This window comes from Cetorhinus maximus, chromosome 5, assembly GCF_964194155.1.
Source record: "Cetorhinus maximus chromosome 5, sCetMax3.hap1.1, whole genome shotgun sequence".
Classification (NCBI taxonomy): domain Eukaryota; kingdom Metazoa; phylum Chordata; class Chondrichthyes; order Lamniformes; family Cetorhinidae; genus Cetorhinus; species Cetorhinus maximus.
The window spans coordinates 28,055,163-28,081,355 of NC_135883.1; the positions used below are offsets into that span (position 1 = coordinate 28,055,163).

General features: G+C 45.0%; 1 protein-coding gene across 3 annotated transcripts; it reads left to right on the forward strand.

Annotated features, from left to right (window-relative positions):
• The first annotated feature begins 8,951 nt into the window (after positions 1-8,951).
• Positions 8,952-25,762, forward strand: LOC144680283 (uncharacterized). 3 transcript variants are annotated; one of them, XR_013576520.1, is made up of 4 exons: positions 9,403-10,059; positions 17,163-17,215; positions 20,202-20,358; positions 25,507-25,762. XR_013576520.1 is itself a non-coding variant. In XM_078541276.1 (3 exons), exons 1-3 carry the CDS (start codon positions 9,457-9,459, stop codon positions 25,607-25,609), a joined length of 759 nt encoding a protein of 252 aa, XP_078397402.1. In that variant the 5' UTR covers positions 8,952-9,456; the 3' UTR covers positions 25,610-25,762. The 3 variants fall into 3 exon arrangements, 2 of the variants coding, with proteins under 2 accessions (XP_078397402.1, XP_078397403.1); XM_078541276.1 differs by lacking the exon at positions 20,202-20,358 and having other exon boundaries at positions 8,952-10,059; XM_078541277.1 differs by lacking the exons at positions 17,163-17,215; positions 20,202-20,358.
• Positions 25,763-26,193: the final 431 nt, after the last annotated feature.

A 26,193-nucleotide genomic window follows, 5' to 3' on the forward strand; every position in this document is an offset into this window, starting at 1 on the left:
TTTTCAGTCACTTTGCCATAAATGGAATGGGTGTTAAAGTGGTGGAATTCCATTCTTTTGAAACTGTGACTCATTTTCTGCTGTTGGCCACTATAACCGGTTGGCAAGGAGCAGAAAATCCAGGATTGCATCGGTAAGAACCAGTTTAAGAACTCAAACTTACACAAAAATGCAAAATCATAGTTACAACACAAATTCTGGGGTGTTGAATAAGCTTCAATAAGGCAGAACAAAAAATATAGAAATGCCAAAAAGAAAATTTATAGATGAACTAAAAGACACAGAAGTAAAGAGGTTGCAAAATAATTTTCAATCACATTCTTTTTAAAAAAAGAAAAAATACTTAAATGCTCTATTTATTACAATTAGAAAAACATTCTTGAGAAACATCACTTTGAAGCCCTCTGGTTTTAGTATTACTTTTAATAACTTCAGGTATTAACTATAGCTTCCATTTTCTCTCAAACAGGAAATGCTGGCTATGTGCAATGGATGTGCCAATGTTTTGGGGGATGGAGAAAAAAGAGTGGGTGGCAGTGTCAGCTGTGGCTCAGTTGTAACATCTCTGAGTCACAATGCTCTGGGTCCAAGTTCCACGCCAGGGCTTGAGTACAAAAATCAAAGCTGACACACAGTGCAGTACTTAGGGAGCATCGCACTGTCAGAGATGCTGTGCTGGATTTTTTCCATTAAGACAGGATCTCATCTCCATGCCCCCTCATACTCCCATCCTCCCTCATACCCCAATACCATCTCCATGCCCCCAATACCAACATGAAACCTCTATGCCCCCCACATATCCCAAGCCACTACCTTGGCCCCTCATACCCCCATGCCACTTGCATAGCCACTTACCCACTATCCACTATGGGCAGATCTCAGCAGCCCTGTGGAGATGGAAAAAAACTTCTAGCAATCTAACAGAGCTCTCACTCATACACACTTGATACAGAAACAAAACTCATTCGTGAAACTCATTCAAAAGTTTTAGATCACATTGAGTGGGCAATCTGTTGTAAAAACAAACTTCTATTCAGTAACCACATCAAAGTCAGCTAATCCTTTAATAGCCTATTAAAACTGTCAATCAAATTGTATAATCAGCTCCCCCTCCCCACTGAGATAAGTGGTTTTGTAGAATCTGAAACTCAGCCAAACATTCACAATGGGCTCAGCTGTAATAACAGCCTTGTCCAACGTTTATGGCTCAATCAACATGGCAAAAACAGATTATTTGGTCTTTATCATATTGCTGTTTACTGTGTGCATATTGGCTGCTGCGTTTCCTACCTCACAGCCGTGCCTACACTTCAGAAAGTACTTAACTGGCTGTAAAGTGCTCTGAGATGCCCAACTGTTGTGAAAAGCGCTATATAAATGCAAATCTTTTTGAAGCTAGGATTGGGAACTTCACATCGGAGCACTGTGCAAGCAGAGTAGGTTATTTGAGAAGGTCAACATTATCAGTATAAACATTTGTTTTCTACAAGTTTGATGAAAGCCGGATCCTTGCAGTAGATGTCACTCCTTCCACCAGCGGTAGTTACTCTCTCCTATTTCCGTCCTGAATTCGGGACTTTGAGTACTGGCCTGTTAATAATTTGGAGCTAAGAGCCCTAAAGAGCTGCTGGTTATTAGGATCTCGTTGGCATCGAACCCGAAGGTTCGCGCAATCTGATATGTTGTCTCAATCTGAGAAAATAACGGAGGGAGCATGCCATCAAAGGAGGACCAGCGCAGATTGGACTGCGTCAATCTCTGCCCATTTCTATCGGAAAGGTTGTGGTGTGGGCAAACATACCAATCCATTGACGTCCGACTCTAACTAACTTGAAAAGATGAAGAAGTGGAATTTTTCTACCGGTTCTGTTGCCTTAGCGTTGTAAAAACATACTGAATGAATGGCTTTGTCAGTGATCTCTGGGATGCCCTTCGTCCCAAGAAGGAATGTACGACTCTTCACAAAGAGAAAATTCAATCATTTACCATCGGGATCCTAAGCAACAATTACAAAACGAAGCGAGCACAGCGCCATTTAAATCAGGTCAATAAAAATGAACTGTTCTACTGAGTATCCCTGTGAATGTTACTGGCTGGGATTTCTTGGGCGCAGAAGTGTTTTTTTTTAAACGACGATTTCCGATTGTAATTATGCAAGTTTAAATGCTTGTAAGTTAACACAAAACTGTGAACATATAAAACAACATACACTCATTGTTGTTCTTCAGAAAATGAACTTTAATTAGCCATTTGATCGCTCATGGGATCCATTCTAAAGCACAGGCGTTGAACTCACATAACACAATGATTTATTGGCGGCTATATTTAGCTGCGACTGGGAAATTGACTGAAAACCGATAGATATCTTGTGGTGCCCCCCCACCCACCACCACTGGCCTTCAATCCAGCTTCCCCTGCTCCACCCCACTGAAACAGTATAAATCCCATTACATTTCTACTTCTCTTTAGCTCTGAAGAAGAGTCATACGGACTCGAAACGTTAACTCTGTTTCTCTCTCCACAGATGCTGTCAGACCTGCTGAGTTTTTCCCAGCATGTTCTGTTTTTTGTTTCAGATCTCCTGTGGCATTACTTACAGGTACAGTAGTCCAGGGCCTTGATTGGTGGATTTGATGTTTTCTGGGATGTTGCTATTTAAACGTGATTGCAATTCATCCATCCACAATACCGTACAGCAAGCTTACTGAGCCAATATCTCACATGACTGAGTCCAGGTTAAAACAATATATATTAATGATACTGAAAGGTACACATCTTGTCAACCTATTCATAATACTGTGTATCTACCTTTATACAAAACTTGGTTAAGATGTGAGTAATTTTTTGTTGTTCCTTCTCCAATACTTCTCAAGATATATTTTATAAAGGCAAATATCTGCTTCCATTGCATGTAGCCCTGTGGCTGGAGTGGAAATTCAGGAAATCTACTCTCTCCCCATTATAAAATCTTTGGTCTACCTTCCACATTGGATTTGAACTTGCTTTAAATGCCATAATTTTATTGACTTTGTAAAGGAGGTCATTTGTTATGGGTCAAGCCTGGTGAGGAAGCTGACTCTGCTGACAGCCTTGAGGTTGGCACTAAAATACCTCATAAACATTGACCTCTGACCCCATCTCAAATGTCAGTTTCCCTTTTGCCAACACAAAAACGTCATCCTGAACAAGGCTATTCATTTGGAACTGGCATGAGTTGTTTAGAAGCTGAAAGCTGTGGGGGAGCTGGGGTTGTGTGTGTGTGTGTGTGGGGGGGGGGTGGGGTGGTGGGGGTGGGAAGTGGTGGGAGGGGAAAGAGGAAAGAGGAACCCATCCCGTTAGTACCTTAAATTTGTAATTTGTAAATGGTTTGCCGGTTTATTAAAGTACACTCTGGGATTTTGTGGCTGTGTCCCATGAATCATTTTTTTTCGCACATTCAGAATTTGTCAAGAAGAACCAGAACCCTCTAGTTCTTATCCACTGGTTATCAAGAAACATTTGTTATCCCTGTGCACTCTGCCTAAAGTAACTGCACATGAGCAGGGTAAAAAATACAACTTCCATTGAGCGCCTATCACACACACAAATAAATACTCGCAACACCCAACTTCCTGATGGAATTCTATGTATAAGAAATAATTGTTATTAATTACAGAGTTCACAATTTACAATTACCAACAAAACACTGAGAAACTTTCAAAATTCAATAGATTTGTATTTTGTTGGGGAAGAGCAAAACAAATTAAAATTAGGATCAGGAAAGGTACAGTCAGTCAATCTCTATCCTTTTCTCTTTTAAGTGTCTCTGCCTTGTGTTGTCTCTCTGAGTTAAAAATTAAACATGCAACTTTGCCTGAAAAATGTATTCTGAAACTTGCCTGGTACAACTCAAAAAATCATTTTACACCATTAGGAAATATGCTGTTCCAATTATAAATCTGACTGCCATTTACTCTGATAGAATCATTTAATAGAATGCTGACCAAAGCATTTTAGGAAATTCAGCAATGTTTAGACAGTGCCATTAAATTTAATAGATGGAAAAAACGTGGAAGATGTGCTAACTTCCATGGCTCTATTTCTGATGTCCATTCCAATGCCTGAAACTCTGCACTTAGAACACTAGTTTGTAACTCTACCCCAGGCATAGAGCACAAAAGCAACAAAGTTTTGATGAACCTTTGTGAAACATTAACTTGGCCTTTACTGGACTATTATGTCCATTTCTGGGCACTGAACTTTAGGAAGGATGTGAAGACTTTGGAGAGAATGCAGAAAAGGTTTACGACAAAGAGACTTCAGTTACGGGAATAGATTAGAGAAGCTGGTACAAACACAGAAAATGCTGGAAAAACTCAGCAGGTCTGACATCGTCTGCGGAGAGAGAAACAGTGTTGACGTTTTGAGTCCATATGACCCATCTTCAGTGCTAAAGAGAAGTAGAAATGTGATGAAATTTGTATTGTTTAAGGGGGGTGGAGCAGATGAAGCTGGATAGAAGGCCAGCGATAGGTCGGGGCAAAGGAGAGATTGACAAAGATGTCATGAACAAAAGGACAAAGGGAGTGTTAATGGCAGTGGTAGGGACTAAAAAAGGTGCCGATGGTGACAAAGGTAGGAAAACAGAATGTGATAGTAGCAGAAAAAGGGTAAGCACTCTGAAAAGAACAACATGAACAAGTAATAGATGGCCTTTGTGGGGGCGGGGTGAGGGGAGGGAGTGGTGGTGGTGGGAGAAAAGGATCAAAAATGGGATAAAAAGGGGGATAAAGCAATGAATAAATGAATGCAAATAAAAATAAATTTTAAAAATAAGTGGATAAAAAATAAAAATGAATTTTGAAAAAAAGGGTGAAGATAGAGGAGAGAGCTCATGGTCTGAAGTTGTTGAACTCAATGTTAAGTCCGGAAGGCTGTAAAGTGCCTAACCGGAAGATGAGGTGCTGTTCCTCCAGTTTGCGTTGGGCTTCACTGGAACATTGCAGCAGGCCAAGGACGGATGTGTGGGAAATGGAGCAGGATGGGGTGTTGAAATGACCATAAGACCATAAGACATAGGAGCAGAAATTAGGCCATTCGGCCCATCCAGTCTGTTCCGCCATTCAATCATGGCTGATAAGTTTCTCAACCCCATTCTCCCGCCTTCTCCCCGTAACCTTTGATCCCCTTACCAATCAAGAACCTATCTATCTCGGTCTTAAATACACTCAATGACCTGGCTTCCACAGCCTTCTGTGGCAATGAATTCCATAGATTCACCACTCTCTGGCTAAAGAAGTTTCTCCTCATCTCTGTTCTAAAAGGTCTTCCCTTTACTCTGAGGCTGTGCCCTCGGGTCCTAGTCTCTCCTACTAATGGAAACATCTTCCCCATGTCCACTCTATCCAGGCCTTTCAGTATTCTGTAAGTTTCAATCAGATCCCCCCTCATCCTTCTAAACTCCATCGAGTATAGACCCAGAGTCCTCAAACGTTCCTCATATGTTAAGACTTTCATTCCTGGGATCATTCTCGTGAACCTCCTCTGGACCCTCTCCAGGGCCAGCACATCCTTCCTGAGATACGGGGCCCAAGTTTGCCCAAAAAGCAACAGGAAGGTGCTTGCGGACAGACCGATAGTGTTCCGCAAAGCGGTCACCCAGTCTGCGTTTGGTCTCTCCAATATAGAGGAGACTGCATTGGGAGCAGCGAATGCAGTAGACCAAATTGAAGGAGGTGCAAGTGAAGTGCTGTCTCACTTGAAAGGAGTGTTTGAGCCCTTGGATGGTGAGGCCGGAGGAGGTAAAAGGGCAGGTGATGCACATTCTGCGATTGCATGGGAAGCTGCCGTGGGAAGGGGATGAGGTGTTGGAGTGATGGAAGAGTGGACCAAGGTGTCCCAGAGGGAACAGTCCCTACGGAATTCTGATGGGGGGGATGAGGGGAGGATGTGTTTGGTGGTGGCATCATGCTGGAGTTGGCGGAAATGGCGGAGGATGATTCTTTGAATACGGAGGCTGGTGGGGTGAAAAGTGAGGACAAGGGGGACCCTATCATGCTATCATGGTTCTGGGAGGGAGAGGAAGGTGTGAGGGCAGAGGCGCAGGAGAGGGTTAGACACGGTTGAGGGCCCTGTCAGCCATGGTGTGGAGGTGGGGGGAGGGGGGGAGCCTCGGTTAAGGAAGAAGGAAGACATGTCAGAGGCACCATTTTGGAAAGTCATCATCGAAACAGATGTGACCGAGGTGAAGGAACTGAGAGAATAGGATGGAATCCTTACAGGAAGCAGGGTGTGAGGAGCTGTAGTCGAGGTAGCTTTGGGAGTCGGTGGGCTTGTAATGAATATTGGTGGACAGTCTATCATCAGAAATGGAGACAGAGAGGTCAAGGAAGGGAAGGGAACTGTCGGATATGGGCCATGTGAAGGTGATAGAGGGGTGGAAATTGGAAGTGAAATTGATAATATTTTCCAGGTCCAGACAGGAACATGAAGCGGCACCAAAACAGTCATCGATGTACCAGAGAAAAAGTTGTGGGAGGGGACCTGAGTAGAACTGGAACTGGAACAAGGAATGTTCCACATACCCCATAAAGAGCCAGGCATAACTCAGGCCCATGCAGGTACCCATAGCCACACCTTTTATTTGGAGGAAGTGAGACAAGTTAAAGGAGAAATAGTTCAGTGAGAGAACAAGTTCAGCCAGATGGAGGAGAGTAGTGGTGGATAGAGTAGTGGTGGATAGAGTGGATAGAGTAGTGGTGGATAGAGGTTGTTCAGCCTCTGTTCAAGGAAGAAGCAGAGAGCCCTTAACCATCATGGTGGGGGATGGAGGTGTAGAGGGATTGGACATCCATGGTGAAGAGGAGGCAGTTAGGGTCAGGGGACTGGAAATTGTTGATATGACATAGGGCATCAGAGGAATCACAGATGTAGGTGGGAAGACACTGGGCAATGGGAGAGAGAACAGAGCCAAGATAAGAAGAAATTAGTTCCACGGGGCAGGAACAGGCTGACACGATCGATCTACCAGGACAGTCCTGTTTGTGGATTTTGGGGAGGAGGTAGAAGTGGGCTGTCCAGGGTTGGGAGACTATGAGGTTGGAAGCTGTGGAGGGAAGATCTCCAGAGGAGATGAAGTCAGTGACAGTCCTGGAAACAATGGTTTGATGTTCGGTGGTGGAATCATGGTCCAGGGGGAGGTAGGAGGAAGCATCTGAGAGTTGGCGCTCAGCCTCTTGCAGGTAGAGGTCAGTATGCCAGACAACATCTGGACCACCCTTGTCAGCAGGTTTACTGGTGTTGTTCACCTTAGAGAAGAGAGGTTGAACCTTGAACTTATTTATGGTAGGTTTTGACAGGATAGCTAATTTCAATGAATTGTTTATTTACAGAAAGGTAATGTAGGAGGGAGTGAGGCTGAAGGAGAGAAAGAGGGCAAAGGTAGGTGAAGGAAGGCAAGTGAGAGAGGGTGACATTTTGTGTGGGGGAAGAGAATCAATGTGAAATAGAAAGAAACAGAGGGAAAAGCAGACGGGCATTGCATGAGAGATCATGTGGGATAATGTACAAAAAAGGCCTATGCCGGCAAAAATGATATACAAAGATCAACAGTGACATAGAGTTGTAATGTAAAAGAAAATGTAAAAGAAAGACATTGGGCAGGGTTTTTCAGATGGTGAGGTTTCCCGCTCCGACACCTGAAGAGCCAGAGAGAACACATCCCTGCTGACACCAGCTGGCCTGCATCCATTTAATGTTTGGTGGGGTATTAATTGGCTAATGGCAAGACTTCTGTCACCATTTGGGAAGTCCTGCCTTAGAGAGCTGCCAGCCAATTGGATGGCCGGCAGCTCTGTAATCCAATCAGTACTAGGTGGCCACTGCTGGGACTACAGCCAATCCCCAAAGATAGGAGCTAATGGAGACCGGACTGAAGGTAAGTTAGCGGGGCTATCAGCAGGGCCTGGCAGGCAGTTGTGATTTTTTTGCCCTCACTGCAAGTTAATTTTAAGCAGAAGCTTGTTTTAAAGTGTCCATGTCTAGTTCTGCTTATCCACCTACCACTGAAAGAAGTTTCTAACCAGTTACTTAACAATTCTGTTGCACTGCCTGGAAGTGTGGTGGAGGCAGGTTCAATTGAGGCATTCAAGAGGGCATTGGATAATGATTTAACAGCAACTGTTGGACTCAACAGCACTATCTAAAATTAGAGATTAGATTAAATTATTGGTAAAACTAAGTACACGCCATCTGTGCAGACAATTGTTGTAGGAACCAGCGAAGCAATTTGAGAGACAGAGTGGCAGTACTCCAAACCATAAAACTGAGTAAAATTAGAATGCCAATGTGTGGAGAAATGAAGGAAAATTGCACTCCATGGAAAAATTATAGGATTTGACTGGAGTTTCAACCTTAACAAAGTGTTAACTTTGATTATCGCTCATCTCGTTATTTATCAACATGTTAACTTAATGTGAACAACACTGCGAGAGATATTTTAATAAATCTACATGAGCTCAGTTTGACTAAAGAAACCTAAGTTAAATATCTCACTTGCATTGAACGGTTCAGCATGAAAGGCTTAGCCCACCTGCCCCAAAATGGACTAGTCCCATTTGTTATTACGGTGAGCACTTAGAACCGAAACCCTTACAATTCACTAGAGGTGATCAAAATGGTTTCAGGAATTCCATCTGAATCTCACATCCTTAAATGGAAACTCACCGTAGGTCTGGAATCTTGACGGAAAGTAAGAGGTTGATACTCTAAAAATATAGATCCATTGTTTATTTAGGTCAGGAAACCGTTAAACATCAGGCTCATCCCCTTCATTTGTTGGCCAGAGCTGAAACTGACATGTTAACCATGGGCGGGAGTTTCCAGACCCGCCCGCTGCCGGGATCGTCGGGTCCCAGGAAGGTCAATGGACTTGTGGCTGGGCTGCCAAATCTCCTGCGGCGGATCTCGCCCATGATGGGGACGGAAAATCCTGGCCTATGTTCCTGAAGGCTGATTCGGGAAGGCGCTGGACATTGAAAGACTTCATCAGGAATATGCAAAGGTGAAGTCCAGGCGTATGAGGGAGCACACAATCCTCCAAACCACCCATCCAGCCAACCCTCCAACCCTCACCTGCCCCACCTGTGGCAGGTGCAGTATTGGGCGTGTCAGTCATCTCAGAGCCCATCACACCAGAGGGGGAAGCTACTCACCCCCCGGTTCTGAGGAAGTGCCTAGGAAGGGAGGAGATTTTCGGGGAGAAGGGGACTGAGCTGGGCTGGGCTGCCTCGATGTGTCCCGCCCATGGGCTGGACTGACCAGTTTTGCTGTTTATCCACAAAGCGGAAAAAAAAAGCCGCTAAGGAAAGGAAGGGCAGCCAGAAGAAGGAAGGAGGGAGGGACTTTCTGGAGAGGAAGAGCCACTGATGCAACGGGTGGTCCAGAAAGTAAAGATTGGCCCTGAGAGAAGAGGGTACAATGGGTGGCGGTGGTAGTAAATGGAGAAAGATTTCAGTGGGAGCGCCGGAGCCAGGTGAATACAGAAAGGAGAGCTCCACACAGGATCGGGGAGACAGACAGCTACCAGGGCAGGAAGGGGAGAGTGGCGGAGGGCAGCAGAGACCAGGCGCGCCCGAGAGGGAAGAAAGTGGAAATTCGCAGCATCCCCCCGGGACCAGGAGCGAGGACGGGCGCAAAGGTGACCGCTCGCCGCCTCCTGTCGAGGGTGGGAGCATCGACCAAGAGCTGGACAGGGCGCTGGCGGAGTGCCAGGACTGGTGGCTCAATTCGGACTGGAAAGCGGAGCCCGGCTCCTTTCAGCAGCCCAACACTTACACCTGCACCGACTCCATGTCCCCCCGCGGCGAGCCGGCCTTTAACTCCGCTCCTCTTATCCAGATTCCCGCCGGCCAGGGTGGCAACCCCTCCAGCCGTAAGCCACCCGACCCGCTGCTTGGCTGCGAGGAAGTTCCGTTACCGCGGGGTCAAAGTCAACAGGGAGAGAGGGAAGGGGCAACTCAAAGCCGGGCTCCGGCACTGAGCAACTCCAAACTCAACAGGAACCAACAAAATCTGCCACACGTGAGTTTACATTCAGTTATTTGGAAACTGAGTTTACATTGTTATTTAAAAACTGAGTTTACATTCTGTTATTTGGAAACTGAGTTTACATTGTTATTTAAAAACTGAGTTTACATTGTTATTTAAAAACTGAGTTTACATTCTGTTATTTAAAAACTGAGTTTACATTCTGTTATTTAAAAACTGAGTTTACATTCTGTTATTTGGAAACTGAGTTTACATTGTTATTTAAAAACTGAGTTTACATTCAGTTATTTAAAAACTGAGTTTACATTGTTATTTAAAAACTGAGTTTACATTGTTATTTAAAAACTGAGTTTTTACATTGTTATTTAAAAACAGGCACCCCGAATACCGAGTGGAAATACTTCAACCAAACAGTAGCTTTTTCAAAAAGTAAATCAGTGATTCGCCTGCCGCACAATTTCATTTAAAGACCGATCAATGGCAACAGACTCTTGACCACGTTAAATGAAAGCGGTGTTCTTTATTTCGGGGAAAAAAAAAACCCCAACAGTTAGGATATTAATTACTTCATTGCTTATAAGAATTTCAATATGTTGAAATATCTAAATCAGTGTTCTGGCTAAAAGCAGAAAGTCAAAATCTGTGGCCAGGTTGAAAATGGTCGAGACTGAAGTTGGAGTATAATCTCCGGATGAAATGTCTAAAATTGTTGCCCCTGGGAGAGTTAATTTATCATATCTCACCATTAATAACCCTTAAAATGGGGGTGAAGGGGTTCTAAAAGCCTTATTAACTTCACCCATGTTTCTTGAAGATTGTTTCTGATTTTACATCAATTAATCATTTACCTGGTCAGGAGTGAGTTAAACAACTGTTGTGGTAGCTTTCACAAACGAACCACAGGAGGCTCAGGTACAGGTTACGATCGTTTATTCGAGCAATTGCAAGAAGAGAACCACCTCAAAGCTGCTTGAGGTAGCACTCTACCAAATTACAAGTATACAGCTTATTTATACATCACTGACAAGAACATGTTCAGCCTTCACCCAGGCAGAGCCTTCTCCCCCTATCTAAACTGGGACCATCTGTCCTTACCTTATCTGTTGAAGAGCACACTTAATCTATCCTGTTTTCATCCTCCATCTCCAGTCTAGTTCCCACTGTCTTTCTGGTGATTGCAAGCCCTAAGCATGTGCAAAGTTCATTTGGTAACCCTTAACTGTTAATGTACTTGATGGCATTGTCTGCCTGGAGATTCTATGTAATTCCCTTTCAATAAATTCTTACTGTATTCCCCCTAACATAACTAAAAGTCTTAAGTCCCTTATCATGTTTTTTTTTGTGTAATCCTTCCTTTTTGTGTGTTTACTTCTACTTTTCCCTCTGAAACTATTCAGTCTAGTGCATTAGACAATGCAGCAAATTTCCACATGATTCTGTCCAGGATATCCTTCCTTTGGGAAATTTGCCACAGCCTCATGGCAACCCTACTGAGTGAATGTTACTGAGCATCAAGGCCAGAAGGCAAACTACGTCCCACCTGGCTACTGCTGGGACAAAACTGATCAAACCAATCTAAAGTTCAAACTGTGTATCAACAAACCAAAGGACATGATAAAGGGGAGGGGTAGGCGAGTGATGGTGCTGGTGGTGGGGAGTAAGCTCGCTTTTTGCTTCTGAAATCAGGTGATGCTCACTGGCCAGGGGTTTTTCTGTCATGCTTTTTGCAAAAATATATTTTATTCACAAAATATCTGAAAGAACATTACAAAACATTTCAAAATGACCATCACAGAAAGTGCAATAATATCCATGTTTTCTACATAGATCATGTTGCACCCTGAGGTGCTTCTATACAATCAGAAGAACATTACAGGCATTTCAAAATGGTCATAACAGATAGTGCATTGGTATTTAAGTGGCCGCCATAGATCAGGTTGCACTATTTGGTGCTTCAATCTGTAATATTGAGACAGCAAATCTCACAGCTGCCAGTAAAGCACTCCCTCCCGCTCCCCGAGGGTCCAACACTTGCTGGCTGCAGGCCACTTAACATTCACCCAGCAAAGCATTTCTATAAACATTTCTGTAATCTTTTGGCAGCACGAGTGTAAGTGGACTTGATAAGATTAAGTATTTTCCATTTTGCCTCTGGAGGTTGTTGTGAATTTGACATTAAACAAAAGGACAGGGTTTCCTGCTGCTGTTTTAGCTGGCTGGATGGGAGTGAGAAATGGGCTGTGGTTCCGCGATGCTCACATCGTCACACATCTTCTCAACCAACCAATTTTCCATCACCTGCTCAAAGCACCTGCCCTCAAATGGGTGAACATATTTCTATGAGGAGGTTATGATATCGTGGCATTTTCTGTCATGGCCCTATCCATGTTGGACATGAATTATACTCACTAAGAAATAGCTGTCCATCCGACTGGGTGCTACAGAAAAGGCAGAAGTACATTCAAAAGGCACAGCAAGTTAAGCCTAGTTAGAACTTCTGAGCTATTTACTAAGGCGGACTATTGTTTTGTCATCTGCTCTTGTGCTTTCTGTTATGGGGCTGAACTTGTTCCCCTGAACCCAGAGTTGAATACAGAGGGTGCAAAGGGGCACATTGGGAACACTCCTGTATCCTGTTTCTCGTCGGAGGAAGAACAGGTTGGTCAGGCACCACAGGAGGTGCATGATATCCACCCAGCAGTAAACCGCACGAGATTAAATAGACCAAGATGTTTCTACATTTACTTGGTACTTGCAAAGGCTGTGCTTCACATTTACACCAAGTGCTTCAACCCAATCTACTGCTCACCTCCTCTACAGCACAGCCAGGGGCCGTAAAAATCATAAGCTCCTTGAATGTTTACAATATGATAGTCTTCCAGGTTAACACTGGGGATGTAAAGCTTCTTCATTGTGGGGCAAGTCAGTTCTTCCCCTGGGACTATCAACAGCAGCATGACAGGACACTACAATTTTCACAGTGACTGGATTACCCCCACATACAAAGCTCCAAGATAGCACACAAATGAGCATAGCTGCTACCTTCATTATTGCCATGATCTACAGGAAAGGATTTGTGTCCAGCAGCGCTGCATCAATTGAAGAAGGGTCATACGGACTCAAGACATTAACTCTGTTTCTCTCTCCACAGATGCTGCCAGACCTGCTAAGTTTTTCCAGCGTTTTCTGTTTTTGCTGCATCAATTGTGTTTGGTGGCACTGCAACTGCAGAGGGCACACTTCCAGCCCATGCACAGTTTCAGCGCATTTATTAACAATATAACCCACATACCTTCATACACATGGGGGGTGGGGTGGCGGGGGCGGTAAGCTCAGCTGGCTAGCATGTGTTTCAGATAATGCCAACAATGTGGATTTAATTCCTGTTCTTGCTGAGGTAAACTTGGGACCTGCCTCCTCACCCTGCCCCTGAGAGTGGAAGACAATGGCAGACCACCACTGACAAAAACTGCCCAGAGAACAGCTCAGGATGAAGCATCAGCAGAGAATGAGCCAAGGACCTGCCTTTGCGCAGAGCACACATGAATGAACCAATGAAGCTTAATATACCACGTGCTATATGCTATACCTAATCTCTATTAATGGTCTTTTTCCATCCCCATTTCATTTGCTATGTTTATTCACCAAATAAGCCTTTAAATAATGTTTAGAACCTCAATCCAGACAGGCTGGAAAATAGCAGCTCAGGTTCTGACCACAGGGATCCCACCCGGGAGAGACTGTGACTGGGAACTCAGCCTCTCTCACCCTGGGCCCACTCATACGGAACCCAGAGCCGCTGATACCAGTCATAAGGACTGAGGGAGGGAACAGCAGCCAGAGGCCCTCACCCCATCTCCGGCTTCCCCTGCATCAAGTCGGCGCTTACGATGTCCACGCAGAACCCACAGCCCAGCTCCAGTGTCAACTGCAACTTTCCCATCCGGGTGGCACCGAGAACCACAACCAGTGGCATCGAGCGCCTCAGTGGCAGTAGCCCGGACATTGGGAGGTGGTGACATTATGTGCAAAACTTTATATTTTAAAAGTCTACTCCAAAATGTACTAAATAAATTGCCAAAAACCTTACATTTTCTGTGAAAGTATGCCTCTGCCCCCTCCCCCCCACCTTTCTGAAAATAAAAAATATATATGCTTACCCCTATAAGTGCCACTAAACTGCTGGCTGTAATTTAATCTTGAGGTTAGGATGGTTTTCCCTCTTTAGAATAGTGATCTCCAACTTTGTGTTTTAATGTTATACACATATAATCTTATGTCAAGTGCTGTGAACCATGTACCATATTGTAGATGTACACCTTGAATCATTGACTTTTCATCATTGGCAATTCTCCTGAATTTGGTACATTTACCTCAGATACCTCCTTTTGGTGGGAAGGTGGTGGCATAGTGGTATTGTCCACTAGACCAGTATTCCAGAGACCCTGGGTAGTGTTCTGAGGACCTGGGTTCAAATCCCACCACAGCAGAGGATGGGATTTAATTTTAAAAACCTGGAATTAAAAGTCTACATGTGACTCCAGACCCACAGCAATGTGATTAATTCTTAAATGCCCTCTGAACAAGGACAATTAGGGATGGGCAATAAATGCTGGCCACATTGAAAGAAAATGCATGAATAACATTACCTGCTTTTGATTTTACTAAATGTATAACATTTATTTACTGATTTACTTTAGGGTCATCTCTGTCAACCATTCCATCCAATATGGACTGAGAGATCAGTTCCATCAATACAACAGTGATATCCACCATCATGGAGCCCCTCCTGACAGCTCTCACAGCTGCCATGGGAACTTTGACACTGGCCATCTTAACTTTGGGGGCCACCGTTGACAGGGGCTTCTGAACCATCTTGTTCCTCCTGCACTTTGTTCTTGCACAGAGCTACAGGAGTGTTGAAGCGCAGTTCCAGGAGAATAGACTTCATTAGAAATGCACCTGCTGCCTCCTCTCAGGTTGGCAGCGTGTCACTCCCCCATTATCAGCTCTGCCAGTGCACTGATTAGCATCATACAGCCGGACCTTCAAGGCCCACAGCTGCTCAAGGTCCTCACTACCTTGCAATGTCATCAGTGAAAGCTCAGCAACCTTCCAAACTGTAGCCACTGGGAAAAACACTTTGTGAGAGCACGAGGATAGGTAAATGAGCAAAGTTCATGGGCACCATGGGCTAGCACTATGGTTTTCCATAATTATTTCTGTTAACTGTTAGGCACAGAGGAAATTGAGTTGTTTGATAAATGTGTTTTTTGTTATGGATATGGTGCTGGTATTTATATTTGTAGTGAAGTGAATACAAGACTCATTAGGGTAGACTGAAAGAAGGCAATCGGATAATGGCAGGAAAGACAGTGATAAAAATTATGGAACAGTTGGTGTATAGGGGATGGGAAGGCTGGTTTAGGGGAAACACTCTTCAATGAACTGCTCTCTGAGTGCTCTGGTAGCTAGGGGCACTGGTGATTGATGTCTTTCCTGCTCTTCTACCTCCTCCTTCTGCACCTCTCCCTGTCCAAGTGTTGGTAAAGGCTGGTCCCTCACGATGGCAAAGTTATGGAGCATATAGCAGAAGGCTAAAATCGGGATAACCACTCAGGGATGTATTACATTTAAATCCAGATACAGATATCTTGCATTACGCTTCCATGGTCGGTGCTGATGATCATTTATGAATTTTGCAATCTCCTCAATTTTACTACTGTTCAGCCAACCCCCTTGTTTCTAGGTTGGTATTAGGCTAGTCAATTACCTCTGGTCAATACATTGCTGAGGCGTTATAAAATGGCTATTCCTGAGGTCCCAGTCAGCTCTACCAATGGCCACAACCCACCTTTACTTAGGCTCTCAGCATCCATGGAAATGTACAGTTCCTAGGGTATTTAATATTTGACTATCTTGATGCTTATCTGTAAGCAGTGGGTATCAAGAAAATGTCCTGAAGTTCCCTCTCCAGAGGAGCAGTATTTGTAACTGGGGAGAATCAAAGACCATTTTCTAGGAATGAACACCACCAACTTTATTTCGCAGTAGCCACGACCTTGACAGCCTGCAAATTAGTAATAGTGCAATCAAAATGGGAAGATGGGAAAAGGAAAATATTAACAAAAAAGAACAAAAAATATATATTTTATATTCACAAACAACTTGAGCTTCTATAGAACCTTAACCTGGCCATGGAGTATCTCAAAGTATTTCTTGGTCATCCAGAATTCTGCTGTCTGTATCCTAACTTACACTAAGTCCCATTCAGCCATCTACCTGGAGCTTGTCAACCTACGTTGGCTCCTGGTTAAGCAACAGCTTGATTTTGAAATTCTCATCCTTCTTTTCAAATCCCTCCAAACGCTCCATCTCTGTAATTTCCTCCAACCTTACAACCTTCCGAGATCTCTGCACTCCTCCAATTTTGGCCTCTTACAAATCCCCTATTTTAATCACTCCATCACTTGTAGTTGTGCATTCAGTTGTCTCAATCATAATTTCTGGAACTCCCTTCTCTTCCTTTAAGATGCTCCTCAAAACCGACCTTTTTGACCAAACTTCTAGTCTTCTGTCCCACTATCTCCCTATTTGACTTGGTGTCATATTTTGTTTGATAATGTTCTTGTGAATCGCTAAAGTAGCTAAATTAATGTCATTGTAGTTGAAGTATAATCACTGTTCAGTGGGCAAACATGGCAGCCAATTTGCATACAGAGCAGTCTCATAAATAGCAAACGAGGAAGTGAAAATGGAAGCATAAGCCCATTTTGGTGATGCTGGTTAAGAAAAGAATGTTGCCTGGACTTGAGAGGAAGTTTCCCTGCCTTTTTTCAACTAGCTCCTTACAATCTTTTACATCCACAAAAAAAATAGGGCTTTGACTTAATCAAAATTCCACTTCATTCTCCTCCTTTAAGATCCTGCTTAAAACTCACATCTTTGATCAAGTTTTTGGTCACCTTTCTCCTTGGGCTCTGTATTCATTTTATCCTTGCATGCCTGTGAAGTGCATTGGGATGTTTTTGCTATGTTAAAGAGGCTACGTAAATGCAAGTTATTGTTGTGTAAATTGAATGGATATTTAGAAACTTCATCTGATTTGTATGTAATTTCTTTTTTAAATTTTCTAGGATTTATTTACTATCAGTGCACAGGACATAGAAAATAACAACTTGGCCAATGGGTAAGCCCAATTTAAACACTGCCGCCTGTAACACTCATGTGGGATCTTGGAACACTAAATAAATTCTTATGCAATTGTCTCTTATTCATGGGGTTCAGTCTATCTCCACAGTGTCCCCCAAATCACCTTTGTCACTGTTAATAGCAAGTACATCATTAACCATCAAGAGTATTTTTTTTTTTATCTCCACAGATCCCAAAGTATAAACATATTGTAAAACAAGCAGTTTAGGGAGAAATTTAATTGAGGGGGTTGGCTGTGCTTTGTTGCAGTTAACGCTGTGGAACTGATTTTAAATATTCCAAAATGCAAATAAATGAACTGCCAGAACATTAACCTGTTGGCTGGGATTTAGCACATGGGACTGTTTCTCCCTAATTTTTCAAGCTGGACTGCATGATTTTTCACAAGGGATGGAAATCGCTACACCCAAAGATATGATATGTTAATGTCTCTTCTTGTAGTTAGTATTGTAATAATTCTGTAATAGTAGATTATATAGTATTAATAGAATACTCAATAAAAAACTCAATAGAGCAATTTCCAAAGTATCGTCTAACATGTTGTGAAATTTCATGTAACTCAAATCAAAATAAGCTTGCATTCTTTTCTGAGTTACTTCATCAAGCAATATTTCCTGTATGGAGATACTTGCATCATTGGAACAGGACTAGGCCATTCAGTCCCCTCACGCCTATTCCAGCATTTAATTAGATCATGGCTAATGCATATCTCAACTCCATTTGCCCACCTTTATTCCATATTGCTTGATGCCCTTACCTAATAAAAAAACCTAATATCAATCTCGGCCTTGTAAATTTCAATTGACCCAGCATCCACAGCCTTTTGGGGAGAGTGAGTTCCAAATTTCCACTACCCTTTTGAATCACAGAATCACGCAGAAAAGGCCCTTCAGCCCATCGACTCTGCACCGACACGTGAGAAACACCTGACCTACCTACCTAATCCATTTACCAGCACTTGGCCCAAAGCCTTGAATGTTATGACATGCCAAGTGCTCATCCAGGTACTTTTTAAAGGATGTGAGGCAACCCGCCTCCACCACCCTCCCAGGCAGCGCATTCCAGACCGTCACCACCCTCTGGGTAAAGAGGTTTTTCCTCACATCCCCTCCTAAACCTCTTGCCCCACACCTTGAACTTATGTCCCCTCATGACTGACCCTTCAACTAAGGAGAACAGCTGCTCCCTATCCACCCTGTCCATGCCCCTCATAATCTTATACACATCGATCAGGTCGCCCCTCAGTCTTCTCTGCTCCAACGAAAACAATCCAAGTCTATCCAAGCTCTCTTCATAACTTAAATTGTTCATCCCAGGCAACATCCTGGTGAATCTCCTCTGCACCCCCTTCCAGTGCAATCACATCTTCATTGCCTGAAAAAGTACTTCCCGGTTTCATTCCTAAATGACCTAGCTCTGATTTTAAAATTATTGCCTTTTGTTCTGGATTTTCCCACAAAGGAAATAGTTTCTCTTCATCTACCCTTATGAAGCCCTTAATCATTTTAAATACCTCAAATACATCAGCCCTTAACCCTTCCAATGCCAATATATCTTTCTTGAGATTCAGTGCCCGACACTGAATGCAGTACTCCAGATGGGGTCTGACCAAGGCTGAGTATAACCGAAGCATCACTGCCCCACTTTACAATTCCAATCCCCTTGCGATAAAGACCAATATTCTATTAGCTTTTGGATTACTGTTTGTTCCTATGCACTAGTCTTTAGTGCTTTGTGTACATGGAAATCTCGTCGCTCCTCCTCAGCTCCTAATCTTTCAGCGTTAAGAAAATATACCTGAGGCTGAATTTTCTGGTTTGGGGGGGGGTGTGGTGGAGCGAGCATGGGCAGGCGTGGACCTGATCGCTGCTCGCAATCGGGCCCGCACCGCCATTTTACGTGGGTGGGCCAACTAAGGCTCGCCCAGCGTACTTCATGACTCCCATGCATAGCGGGGGTGGGCGGGCGCGCTCAGGCCGCAGGGTCCAATGGCGACTTTATACAGTGGCCTGTATAAAGGAAGGTCCTGGCAGCCTCGGAAAGGCTGGGTGAAGGGCTGTGCAGAGGGACAATGAGGTTCATACCAGGCCATCGGGGCAGGCCAGGCCAGAGGATAAGCCTGTGTGCCCCTCGTTTTTCAGGTGGCTGCCTTGCTGTCCTCCTTGAGGAGGAGGTGGTAGCACGGCGGGAGGTGCTGGTTCCCCAGGATGGGAGGAGGAGACCCCGCCCCCAAACCCGGACAAAACGTGCCTGGGAGGAGGTGGCGGAGGTGGTGAGCTCCTGCTGAATCCAGTGCGATAAGCGCGTCAATGACTTGTTGCGCTCTGGCAGGGTGAGTGCCATGTCACACACACACACACACACACACACCCCCCACCCCCCCCACCCGCACCCCCACCCAGTGTGAGTGTAGTTACTGCACTGAATCATTGACGGCATTTATCCTTCACTGGGTGGGCCAGCAGATATTGCCCATGCTGAGGTCACCCTGAGAGGGTGGTGAAGAGATAGGTTCTGCCCCCACAGCATGTGGTACACTGAGTCCCACATTACTGTTTCGGGGGCAACCTGGAGGATCTGCACCTAGGCGCAGTGCTGGAACTGGAACTCCAGCACATGTCCAAGTCAGAGTGGTGACATGCTGGGAGGGGAGCTTCCAGGTGGCGGGGCACCGATCCATCTGCTGCCCTTTGCAATCCGCGTGCTTGTGCCTCCTTGCTATGGAAGGATATACCATGTGGTGCCTAATGTGATGTAGGCAGCATGTGTCCAGGGCGGTGGGGGGTGGGTTGGGGGGCTGGAGGTGGTGGGGAGCAGGCCTGACATCTTTGTGTGAGTGTTCGGCAGCAGCGGGTGAGGAGGCACTGGAGCCCTGCAATGTCCCACTCTGGGTTGGGGTGGGCTGTGCGCGACACCAGTCCCTGTGCAGTTTGCACTAATCAATGCTCGTCTCTCATTTTCAGGAGAAAAATGCTCATAACGCGGCAGAGCGTGCGAGGACTGGTGGTGGCCAGACGCAGATCGCCATTCTGAGCCGGCTCGAGCAGGAGGACCTGGATCTGGAGAGGCGCCATGTGCCCAGGTTCACCGGTGTCGGTGAGGCTGGGGTGCCACGGGCAGGTATGTTTGCCCAGCAGTAAGGTCACCATTATTCTCTCAACAGCCAAAGCAGTGCTAAATGTTAATTGATTTAATTTTGCAATATTGCTTGACCATTGCTAATGGAAGGATGAGCGCATAATGATCCGGGGGACAGGGATGCACATTGACATTGTCTGCACATTAACTGATCCAATGTCCTTGTCCTTCCTTTCAGCATCACCAGAGCAGGGCTGGGAGGAGGAGCAGCAAGGGCCCACTCTCACACCTGAGGGCCCTGCAGTCTCACCAGCGTCACACCATCTCCGTAAGGCAGGCACCAACGCAAGTACTAGCACCTCGGTGGGAATTAGAACATCAGCTAATGTGCCGGGTCACACAGTGGTGAGGGCACTTCACAGTTGCTGGAGGAGCTGGCAGAGACAGAGAGTGCCCATGGCACCAGCAGTTGGAGGACTGCAGGAGATGAGGCACATGTTCGGTCGGTGCCTGATGATGTGCCTCTGGAGTTGTCCGCAATGCAGCAGGTGCAGGAAATGCGGCCGGGTGTGCGGGAGCATCAGGGGAAGATACATGAGGCTATTCTTGGCTTGGTCTCCGTGGTGGAGGAGCCTATGCGGACAATCGCCGAATGCAATGAGCCACATGCCCAAGCGCCATGCGTCCTCCATGGAGACAGTGGCAACTCTCGTGGAGAGGTTCCTCCAGGAGACCCATCAAGGCTTCCTGGGGATCTGATCTGACCAGCAAGCCCTCACGTCGGCATTGACCTCAGCTGGTCATTGCCAGTGTGGGAGTTGTCTGAGCATCAAGTTTACCAGCTTGGTGCCCATCCATCCACAGTGAACAGGGAGGTCCAAAGCGACCTCACATCAGCGTAGCAGCTGCCTGTCGTCTCTGCGGGCACCTCTCAGGGCGCTTCGGATGAGGGCGGCAGCTCCTCTGCCCCTCTCCCAGTGACTGTAGCATCAGTGAGGCTGTGACGACTGGGGAGATGCCAGCTGCGGAAATGGCAGCTCCCTCCCAGGCGGGGCCAGCACAGGCTCCACGGGCCAGAGGACAGCAGAGTCAGCAGGCTGTCTCAGATGCCACTCCGAGCGATGGGGCAGCACCAAGACGCAGCACCCAGAAACAAAAACATAAGGCACCTTAGGCACACTACGGGTTTATCACTGGCCCTTTTGTGTTGGGCCGAGATGAGGTCCTTATGATTTATTCTGATTTGTAACACTATTGTCTTTTTTTTGCATAAGTTTGTTTGCTTGGCATATTAAATTCAGATACGTCCCATGGCTGAGGGTGCCTCTTCTGCATGTGGATGGTTTCCAAAAATGTAATGAGTGCTTTGTTGGACATTCAGCTTTATTAACAAGGCCTTTAGTTAATGTTCCTAACCTGGCAGGTTTTGCACTTAGGTGTCGAGTATGGAGCCTACAGCCCAGGCTTGTCCTGGAGGTCCATCTGTGGTGTGCTAGCTGAAAGTTTGTTGGATTAAAGCCTCCAGGGTGTCCCTGCCTCCCTGCAGTATAACCGGGTCAGCGCCTACCCCCTCAGCATATCCCTGTGCCTGCTCATCCTCGGACTCACTGCTGGACTCATCGTGTGCAGCTGCAGCCACTGCGTCGAAGTCTTCATCATCTACTGCGCCCCCCTTTTCCAGCGCAAGATTGTGCAGAGCGCAGCATGCAACCACTATCAGAGACACACGATCTGGGGGGTACTGGAGTGCGCCCCGTGAGCAGTCCAGGCATCGGAAGCGCATCTTGAGAAGGCCGATGATTCTCTCCACCAAAACCCTTGTGGTGCCGTGGCTCCTATTGTACCGCTGCTCAGCCCCTGTTCTTGGATTTCGGAGAGGCGTCATGGGCCACCTTCTGAGGGGATAGCCCTTGTCACCCACCAGCCAACCATCCAGCCGGGCTGGAGCACTGAAGAGCCCTGGCACCTGTGAGTGTCTGAGGATGTAGGAGTCGTGGGAGCTGCCTGGGTACCTTGCACAGACTTGCAGAATCTGCATCCTGTGATCACACACTACCTGCACATTCATGGAGTGGAATCCCTTCCTGTTGACGAAGGCACCGGGCTCACCTGCTGGTGCCTTGATGGCCACATGTGTACAGTCTATAGCACCCTGGACGCAGGGGAAGCCAGCAATGGCCACGAAGCCTCTGGCTCACTGTGTCTGACTTGCCTGGTCGCAGCGGAAGTGGATGAAGGTCAATGCACGTCTGAACAGAGCGTCTGTAACCTGCTTGACACAAGTGTGGACAACTGATTGGGAGACACCGCAAAGATCACCCAGCAACCCCTGGAAGGAGCCAGAGGCATAGAAGTTGAGGGCAGCTCTGCTCTTCAGTGCCACTGGCATGGGGTGACCACCCACACAGTTAGCGGAGATCTCAGGCCCATTCATCTGACAGATGTAGTTGACTGCCTCCCTTGAGAGATGGAGCCTCCTTTGTCACTGCACCTCAGACATATTGAGGTAGGTGCTTCGCTGCCTGTATACCCTGGCAGCAGGATAGTGGCGTTTTCTGCGGCCCCTTCCGCCTTGGTCTACCTCTTGGCCCTGCACCCCTTGTGCCTGCCTCTGTCCTCCCAAAGTGGCTCCCCTGGAGGCTGAATGTGCACTCCTGACCTCCCCCCACCACCCCCCCCGCCTTCTAGCCCTCCCTTCCTCCTCAGAGGAGCTGCCTCCAGTGGACAGTTCAGCTCCCATTCCCAGGCTAAGGGAAGGCTTCCTGAAACCTGCAGGCCCAGAAAAGATTACTCACTGCAGTGTGCTGACCTGAAGGTTAAGAGTCCAGACAAAGCAGCTGGTATGGGTTTTAAAGTACTGCAGATCACACAGGCAAGTTTCAATAACTTTGAAAAATAAATACTTGACAGTGCACACTCACGACCCCACTCACCCCTCTAATCCCCCTGTGGATGAGGTTTATACAAATATCTCCTACCTGCCTGCCCGTTGCGCCCGTGTGCCAAAAAATCGGCATCAATTGGTGAGTCAAGGGCCTTAAGCGGCCTGTTAATTAATGGAGGGCGCGCATCGGACATCATCGTGTGCCCGCCCAACGAAATATCGCGATGGCGCACTGTGACATCAGAGTGCTCGCCCAACGTCACTGCCCCCACATGCCAATGGGAAAATTCTGCCCCTGATTTTGTTTCACAGATCCAAAATTGATGACCTCACACTTGCCCATATTGAACTCTACCTGATATAGCTTTGCCCACTCACTAATTCTGTCTATGCCCCTTGTAACTTTGTCCCCGATTCACAAAATTCAATATGTCTCCTAACTTAGCATCATTTATAAACTTGGATATGCAACTCTCTCTTCTTCAACCATGCCATTTATATACATGGTGAAAAGCTGAGGCCACTGTACAGATACCTGGAGAGCTCCACTTTTTTCATCATGTGAGTCAGAGAATGAACCTTTTATTTCTGTTCTCAGGCTCCTGCCTCCCATCCAATTATTAGCCCAAATCACAAGGTTACACCCAATTCCATGCACTCTCAGTTTTTCTAATAATCTGTCAATGTAGAAACTTGTCAAATGCCTTCATTCATAGACATTCCCCCATCTATCAGGTATGACCTCCTCGGATTAGTCAGACATAACCTCTTCTTCACAAATCCATGCTGACTATCCTTGATCAACTCATACCCATCAAAGTACTTATCCATTCTCTCTCTGATGATTGATTCAGTGACTTCCCAACAATTGATGTTAAATTAACTGCTCTGTAGTTACCTGTTTTTCCCCCCCTCCTTTCTTAAAAGTGCAATTTTTCAATCTTAAAGGTGCAATTCTAGAACATAGACAGCTATGGAAAATTATGATTAATGGATCTATAATTTCCTCATTTTTTTAATACCCTGGGGCCGAAAACAATAGGTCCTGAAGAATTTTCAACCTTAAGTCCCATTATTTTCTCCATCACCATTTTAAGATGTTGATTTATTTTTAGATTCCATTGCATTATTTTGTCCTCTTCATCTTCTGTGAAAACAGATACAAAGTACTAATTTGTCTGCTATTTTCTTTATCAATTCTTGCCCATAGTTTTTCCTGCATCTGTCTTTAATGGGCTCACCATCTCCTTTACCACTCTCTTCCCCTTAATATATTTCTAAAAGCTTTTATTATTAGTTTTGATTTTCTGTGCATTTATTACTTTAATTTTTTTGTATACTTTCGTTGCTTTTTATAACTCTTCCAGTCTTCTGGATTTTTGCTTCTCCTTGCATTTGTGTAAGCCTTTTCTTTTAACTTAATTAGATGAACTACACAATCCTATGAATACAGGATAACTACGGATAAATTGATAATTCAGTCTTGGCATTCAGACGGCAGCCACAATCTATTTTTTTCTTTACAGGGATCTTCCTAGCCACAGGAACATAATATTTAATTTGATCTTCACACATTTAAATATGTCAAGATTTTGGCATGTGGTGAGATTGAGAGACAATGCCCTTATCTGAGTATGAAAACTGGGATGTTCACATGTTAATATTGATCATGCGCTGCAGGAATTCACCAAGGCTCCTTCAACAGCACCCTCCAAATCCACAACCACTACTATCTAGATGGACAAGGCAGCAGGTAGATGGGAACACCACCACCTGGAAATTCCCCTCTAAGTCACCCACCATCCTGACTTGGAAATACATCGCCATTCCTTCACCGCTGCTGGTTCAAAATCCTGGAACTCCCTCCCTAACAGACTGTGGGTGTACCTACACCACATTCTGCAGCGGTCCAAGAAGGCAGCTCACCACCACCTTCTCAAGGGCAGCTAGGGATGGGCAATAAATACTGGCCCAGCCAGCGAAGCCCACATCCTGTGAATGAATTTTTAAAAAATGACAGGATTTTATCATATTAAGATTCCTATTCGCTTTGTAAAGCTAACCTAGAAAAGCAGCACAGAATCATTTTGATTTAACTACGGCTACAAAATTTGAGAAGCATTTAAACCTACCCATGAGAGAATTGGACCGTAATATAAAATCTTGTGCCATTGCAGGCATACTTTTAAACTCATTCTCTTTCTTCACTTCCTGAAATTTCATGTCTGAAAAAAAACCCTCCCCTGGCCATAAATGAATGGAGACGTCTACAAGTATATTGAAAAATGTGTTCTCCTCTTTTTCAGATTCCATATCAATGGAAAGAATACATCTTTGAACTCCACTCCAATTCGGTATGATTACTCTGAAGAGGAACTAATGGCCAGTATTGTAAAAGAATACAGCTAACCAAAAGTTAAAACAGAAATGAAACCTGGCCTGTTAGACAGGATCCATATACTTTACCAAAGTGAAAAGGAATGACTTTAAATGTATTAAACACTTATTGTAATATAATTGTTTGTATATACTTTTTAAAGAATAAATGATTTATATAAGGAATACTCATTCACTATTGGATATTAACAATTGCTGACAATAAGTGTTTTTCTGAAGCTGGATTTTCAAATTGAATGGGTGTATTGACAATTAGCAATAGCCAGAGAAAGATACAGCGAAAGAGATATCTGATCACAGTAGGTGCCTAGGATTCATGTATACAACCAAACAGCATTAGAAAGCCAACAATTTGATATTTCAAATGTAAAGGGCAAGTTCTCTGTTGCCAGCTGAATTTGCTGCAGGATATTTGATTCAAAACGTATTAATATCAGTTGGTAAAGAAGCAATTTAATCAATAAATATACCTTAACGCTTACTTCAGAATGATTTACAACTGGTCCACAATTGAGCTTATCAGTAATTAGGCTACAGCATATGATGAAATACAAAGTCTTCCTGTTCTGGTGAGAATGATCACTTTTTTTGACCTT